The sequence below is a fragment of the Lonchura striata genome, chromosome 4A (assembly GCF_050655825.1).
Source record: "Lonchura striata isolate lonStrDom1 chromosome 4A, ASM5065582v1, whole genome shotgun sequence".
NCBI classification, from domain to species: domain Eukaryota; kingdom Metazoa; phylum Chordata; class Aves; order Passeriformes; family Estrildidae; genus Lonchura; species Lonchura striata.
Window position 1 is genome coordinate 18,471,544 of NC_140742.1, and position 7,205 is coordinate 18,478,748.

General features: G+C 57.6%; 1 protein-coding gene across 1 annotated transcript; it reads right to left on the bottom strand.

Annotated features, from left to right (window-relative positions):
* Positions 1-1,256: 1,256 nt before the first annotated feature.
* On the bottom strand, positions 1,257-4,187 carry LOC110472685 (zona pellucida sperm-binding protein 3). Its single transcript, XM_031504831.3, has 9 exons — positions 3,795-4,187; positions 3,307-3,425; positions 3,120-3,223; positions 2,781-2,958; positions 2,584-2,704; positions 2,391-2,482; positions 2,175-2,320; positions 1,635-1,742; positions 1,257-1,420 (listed from the first exon to the last, which is right to left on the bottom strand). Exons 1-9 carry the CDS (start codon positions 4,170-4,172, stop codon positions 1,287-1,289), a joined length of 1,380 nt encoding a protein of 459 aa, XP_031360691.3. The 5' UTR covers positions 4,173-4,187; the 3' UTR covers positions 1,257-1,286.
* Between the last annotated feature and the right edge of the window lie 3,018 nt (positions 4,188-7,205).

The following is a 7,205-nucleotide window of genomic DNA, read 5'->3' on the forward strand; positions in this document are numbered from 1 at the left end:
TAATTTGTCCTCTACTCTTTTCCTTTCTCCCCACCCCAGTTGTTTCTGCAATTGTTCTATTCACAGGGATAACAGCTCTTTTTGTCATCTTCTTTGTTCAAACTCATCTTGTAACATTCTCATTTCCTTTTCTTTGTATTCCTTACAATGACACGCTGCTTCCAAACACATTTACAACATCTCACATATTATTCCCTTTTCTTCACAATTTTTCAGTTTCTCTCTCATGCAGTTTTTAACTGTTCCTCTATCTTTACTCCAATTATGCCAATTTTTGGATGCTCAATCCTCAGAAAGTCTTGGAGAGGATCTTATTCCATGACAGTAATTGAATCTGCCACCCTACTGACTGTGGCAATTCTGTCACAGGAGAAGAGCCAGAGATCACTCAGGTGGATCTGAGCTGGTGGATAGTTTATGGAGTTCTAATCAGCAGTTTAGGTGTGCAAATCTCAAGTCCTGCCTTCTACCTGCATGCAGCAGAGATGGCCTCAAAGGCTGGACCACAACCACACCACCAAAAGGCAGCAACAGCCCAGGATGTCCCCAGAAGCTCTCTGGAGACAAAACAAGATGGAGAAGAGGAGTGCAGAGGTGTGGAGGGCACCCATCCCAAGGCTGTCCTTTCCTACCCCCACACATCCTCAGAACCCACCGCATCTGCAGCTGCCCTGGAATGGGAGGCCCAGGTTTGGGATCTTCTCAGGAAGAGTCTGCAGCTCCCAACCATGGCCCAAGGAAAGCAATCCCATTGCTGTGCTCATCCCTGAGCTCTCACACTCCATAAAAACAATGGAATTCATTCCCATCCAGCCCCTGCAAAACAGAAGCACTTACAAGCCCTTTCCCATCCCTGAGGTTTTCCCCTGTAGGGAAGCCAAACTCAGCACCAAAAACAAACAAAATCCCAGAATTCCAGCTGCCCTTGCATCCCTCAGGGGATCTTGGAGCAGAACTCCCCCATCTCACTGGATAAGGAAGGGAAAACAGGAATTCCAAAAATCAAGAACTCACTGAGAGCCTCAAAACACCAATAAATCCCTTAAATAGGGGCCACACCTTGTTTAGGATTCCTTTCCATGGACACAGCCTTTGGAAAATCCACCTGTACTTCCCAAATCCAAGTGCATGGAGGTTTGGGAATCGCTTCCAGGCGGCAGCAGCTCCAGATCCCCAACCCCATCTCTTTCCCAGAGGATGGATTCCCATCCAAAGCTGTCTGGAGCCCCTCCCGCCCCACAGAGAACACCAGGAGGTGACAGAAATGCTTATTCTCTTTATTGGGATCACTGGGACATTCCCAGAGGACAGAGCCTTTTTCGGCACAGCCACAGGAGCATTCCCAGGGCAGTCAGGCTCAGCAGGGTGGCTGCTGTCAGCAGGAGCCCCTGGATCACCACAGGAATTCCACCAGCAGCACCTGGAAAGGACAAAACCCTTTCAACACTCAGCCACTTGCTTCCCAGCCTCCACCCAATCCTTGGGCATCTTTGGGAAGGAGCCCAAAGGGCAGCCCTGGGGGATTGTTCTAGAAAGTCCCTTTGTGAAATCCCTGGGAATTCACAATGGGAGCAACCCCTACGTGACACCAGGAGACACAACCCCACAAAGACCCACCCCACAGTGACCCCTACCTTGGGGGGTGTTCCCAGCTGATCCCGGACTTCCAGAGGGGCTTGCAGATTCCAGGATTAGGATGGGTCCCACAGAGACATCAGCCTCAGTTGGCCCTGAGGGCTCACCTGGAAAAAGATGGGAATGAGCTCCCAGGAGAGGGAATTCCTGCTTGGGCTGGAATTTGGGAATTACAGGAAGGTGGACACCAGAAGAGCAGAATTCCAGGGGTTTTAAATGCAAGGACACAATCAGGATAGAATCATGGCATGGCTTGGGATGGAAGGGACCTCAAAGCCCATCCAGTGCCATGGGCAGGGACACCTCCCACTATCCCAGGTGGCTCCAGCCTGGCCTGGGACACTTCCAGGAATGAACAGCAGTGCCAGGGCTTCCCCAGCCACACAGAATTTTGCCCCAATATCCCCCCAGAATTCCCTTCTTTCCTTTTAAAATCCCTCCCCCTAAGGACACCGGAGAGGAGCCAGGATTGTCCTTCAACTGTGCCAAAACCCCACTCGCCCAGCCCGAGGGGCCCTGGGGACACCTTTGGGACACACCTCTCTGGTCGGGGCCATCCCTCCTCACACGCCTGCCCATCCGTGCGGCCGGAGCGCGGAATTCCCGGGAATCTCCCGCGGGAGAGGGACAGCTGCCGGTGTCACAGCAGCTGCAGATGGCCGCGGTGCCCTCCAAAGGTGCCCACCTGGAACAGAGTCACCTGTGACCCCCTCTGCGGGCGGGGCGGGTCCCCTCCCCGCAGCAGGGACACTCACAGGCCGCTGGCTTTGCTGAAGGAACAGGCTTTATTCCGGGAATTCGGGGCTTCAGCCACCGGGGACACCCGCAGGTGGCAGCTGATGTAGAGCTGGCAGGGGAAATCAAGGAAAATCCGTTAACCTTGGAGACTTTAGGGCTTTTTTCCACGGCTAAACCGAGAAAGGAGGAGGGATGGAAGTAACACCTCACCAAGTTCCCAGTGTCTCCGGCAAATTTGAAGGCATCCACCAGGAACCGCAGGGACTCCGGCCGGGGCCGCGGGGACACAAAGGCTGAGCCGGTGTCCTCTGCCCTGCTGTCCACCAGGCACCTGGAAAGGGCTGGGAATCAGCCGGGATCCCCCACAGGAGCCCGGGATCCCGCAGCCAGCCCCAGCCCGGCCTTACCCGCCCAGGTCGATGAAGGCGTAGCGGGGGGACGAGCTCCTGTCGGGGCTGGCGGTGGCCACGCACTGATCCACGAAGAGCCGCAGGGGCACATGGCCCTCCGAGGTGACATCGGCCTGCAAGCGGAGGCTGTCCCCAAGCTGGAAACCATTGGAGAGCCGCTCCCTGCTCCACTCGTCTGGAATGCAGATCCCAGGGGACAGGGTCACTTTGGGGACTTCCTGGGAGCGTGGGACCGCTTAATTGTGTGGTAACCCCGGTGGGGTGGATTTGGCACCACTGGGGCTCGCAGGAGCCAGGGGGAGCTGAGGGACACGAGGCCACCAGGGCTGCACCCACCATCCATGAGGCGCAGGGAGAACCGGAGCCGCTCCTCGGCCGCCACCGTGGAGCGGAACGGGGCCCAGGTGGGGTGCACGGCACCGCTGCTCACGTTGCTCCTCCTGAAGGGAAGCAACGGGAATTACCTGGGGTGGCAGCGGCACCTCAGGGCCATGGCAGCACGGGGACAGCCCCCACCACTCACCTGGGGTAGTGACACTCAATGGGGACCTCGGCTGGGGTGGCCCTCACGATAAGGGGGTTGCCAGAACGGGTGGGTTTGTAGAACAGAGTGGTTCTGTAGATCAGGGAGTCTGGGGTCACCTGGAAGGAGAATTTGGGAGAGGTGAAAAACCTGGAAAACAAACTCGGCACCAGCAGGGACACAAAAGCCACTTTCCCGATCCTACAGGATGCCACGGAGCTGTGTGCTGGCATTCCAACAAGGCACCGGCTTGAAGGAGGCCAGCACCTCCAGGACTCAGGCACAGCACCTCAGGACCCATTATCCCATAAATTCCTTCATCCGATCCCAAACCCACTACTGAGTGTGTGCGTCATCCACGAGATCCACACCCCAAAATCCACCCCTGCTCCGGGCACTCCTCACCCCAAACCCGCCAGCTCCTGCACCGGGGCACCTCTCGGGGTGACACCTTCACCCCGTGGCCGCCCGGCCCCGGTGCCACTCACCTGCAGGGTGCTGCCACACTCGTGCAGCGCGGCCACGAAGGTGACAAAGGTCTGGGCGGCGTTCGTGGACAGGGGCGGGCAGGAGGCCGTGCCCAGGCTCAGCTCCGCTGCCCGCACCGGGCGGCCGGTGCCGAAGAGGTCCCTGCGCACGGTGACCGCCAGCTGCCCCTCCCGGCAGCGCACGGCCACCGCGGGCCGCGGGGACAGCGCCCGCAGCTGCGACAGATCCACCCGCGCCCAGGGCTGCGACCTGCGGGAGTCACCCCGCAGCCGCCACGGCCCGGAGTTCCCCGAGGGAAAGCCCCAGGGATCAGAGGATGCGGCCGAAGCCAACAGCCAGCAGAGCAGAGCGACCCCAAAGCGGCTCCCAAACCCCATCCTGACCCCAGGAAAAGCAGCGCATGGCAACGGGGCTGCTCGGGAGCTTTTTATGGGAACATCCCGGGGGATTCCCGGCAGGGATAACGGGATCCAGCTGGGGATTGCACTCGGGATAACGGGATCCAGCTGGGGATTGCATTCGGGATAACGGGATCCAGCTGGGTCTCATCCCTTCCGAGGGCGATTCCCGCCCCCTGCAGCCGGGAATTGTCCCGTTTGTCCCATGTCCTGCTTGGCTGTGGTGGCACCAATGTCACCCGTGTCCCCCTCGCTCCCTGAGCTGGAGCCGATTTTGGCCAGCGAGGCTTTCTCGGGCATCTCCCCCCGGATCTTCCCAGGAATTCCCAAAATCCAGGCGGTGCGTTCAGAACTGCTGATGTGCCAATCCCACCCGGGCGCTTTGGGATCGGCCCGTGCCCGATTTCCCTGGAATTGCGCCTGGCTAATGAGGGCACCATAACGAGTTCATTTGCATGGAAAGCAGAGGGGCAGAGGCGGTTAGGGACCGGCAGGAGGAATCCAGAGATTAATTAGCCTACGGGTGTTAATTGCGGTGATTGGCACCGCCGCTGGTGGGCACAGGAGGGTGACAATGGCCCTGCGCAGCTGCGGGAGGAGCTGGGGACACTCAGGAGAGTGGCAGGGCCCGGCTGAGTCGTCCCCGCGCCCTGCAGACATTCCCGGAGAATTCCCACTCCTCATCCATAGGGATGGGAGAGCTGGGAGAGATTTTGGCCTCGGGATTTATTCCTGGTAGGGATTCTTACCGGGAAACAGAGTTGGAGCATTTAGCTTCCTCTTCCAGGATCTGTGGGATGTGTTTGGGATGAGGGGACCTACTCCAGCCAGTTGTAGGAGAAGAGCAAAGCTCCGACCCAGCCCGAATTCCTGGTGGAAATTCTTGAGTCAGGTCCTGCTGTGCCCTGCAGCATTCAAAATGTCATCCCCACATTCCCACATCCCCCTCTGGCACCATCCCGGTGTCCCGGCGTTGTCCCGGGTGCTTTTAGGGATGTTGAATAAATGATGGGACACAGAAAATGTCTCCAGCCCTCTCCATGAATTCTGCAGGAATGGTGCAGCTCCCGGCCTGGCTCATCCTGAAGCTGCCCTGGAATGGTTTATCCATGGGGATAGGGCTGCTTGTGGGGCTCCAGAGGGATGGGAGGGGATGTTCCTGCACCCAGAGGTATGATTTGGGATGGAAGGGCATGTTCCTGCATCCAGAGGTACCCATGGGGATGGGAGGCAATGTTCCTGCTTCCCACAGACTCGTTCCCCATCCCAACACCAGGAATGGCCCTGGAAGTCCAGGATTTGATCCACCCAACCTCTGTGGGACCCAGGTCTCCAGGGATGAGTGCCTGCTCCCAAAGCCCCGTTCATGCTGTTCCACAGGGGAGGATCCAGGATCCCAAAGATCCTCGCCCAGCCCCATCCCATGTTTTCCCTCTCCAGTGTGGATTTCTCACCCCTGGAACAGCTAGCACTTTGCAGGTGCAGGTCCCAGCCTGTGGGTCGCTGTGTGGTCAGTGCCCAGCCCGAGAGATCTTCCACCCTGGCACCCAGCTCCAGGGCAGCCAAGCCCGGCACCAAGGGAGGGTGCAGGAGCAGTGCTCTGCCCAGGATGGAAAGATCACAGCCCTCTCATCCCGTACAAGCACAGCTGAGGCCAGCAGGAGCCAAGTCCTGCTGCCCTGCTGCAGCCCAGGGGCGTTTCTGCACCGCTGCTCCTGGGCCGTGCTCCCCACGCTGCCAGAGCCCGGCGCTCTCCCTTGGGATGGAACACTCGGCTGGCCCTCGGGAGCCCCACGGAGCCTCTCCACAGCTGCTCCCCGTGCAGAAGCCCGTGTGTGGGGCGGCACTAAGGCAGGAGACCATATGCTCCAGCACGGGGACAATGAGCCACTGACTGAGACAGGCGGCTGTGACGAGCCACGGGCATGACTGATGGCACGAGGACTCTGGGGGAGCAGATTTTACAGCAGATAAGCCCTAATGAACAGAGAAATAACTGCTCGTGATGAGGGAGATGTACAGAGCTCCAAAAGCCACCGTCCTGCGAGGGAGGAAACACTTGATTGCCAGCAAGGCCACGGAGCAGCAGAGCTGAGAAAGTGCACCTTCCTACCGGCCTGGAGAGCAGGGCAGTGAGCCAACACTTCACTGCAGGAGGAGGAATAAGAGCACAAGGGGTGCTAGTGGAGCAGAACAGGCTCACAGGGCTGCCCTGCACATCTGCCTTGGTGCTGCAGCTTCACTGCTGCAGAGAGAGCCAGAAAATTGCAGCTAAAATGCATCTCCTGCAGCACCTAAAATTCCCTGCAGAGGGGAAACTGAGGCACGGAGCCAAGGAGTCATCCCTGCACAGCCGGACACCCCTGCATGAGGGAAAAGAAAGCTTTGAAACTCAGTATTGGTCTTTGCAGCTCACAAGCTGCTTCCCATAAGGAAACCCTGTCGTCTAATATTGGCTTGAGCCCATGCCACAGCCTTCCTGGGAGGGAGCTTTGCCACAGGAACTGCTGCCGAGCCACCTCGTACTAGAATTTACTACAGCTCTGCCTGGAAGCCTGCCCTGCGCTTCCTATTTTTAGCTGCAGGCAGACCTATTCATATCAGTCAGTGCTGAAATTCAGGTCCTTTCCCAGCTTTGGTGCAGTAATTCAGGGACATGCATGGAGCCAGGTTCTCAGCTCTGAGGATTAATAATAAAGCCATGAGCTGCGTGGTCTCAAGGCTGGGAGGACACAGGGTGTCTTTGCTAAAGGCATTATCATCACACACATTTATTCCACAGGATCACACCACTGCTTAGGTGCAGAGCAAAGCAGGGACTGGAATGTGATTTACCAGCTCATAAACTGCAAGGAAAGCAGGAGAAATGGCATGAGAGAGAGGAAGGGTCCAGGGGAAGTGGAAACAGCTCCACAAGGTTTCACACGGATGGATTTTTCCCTGCCTGTTAATTATTTTATCTTAAAATGCTTTTGGAAGGGAAGAACTTCATTAGTGCTCAACACAGGACAA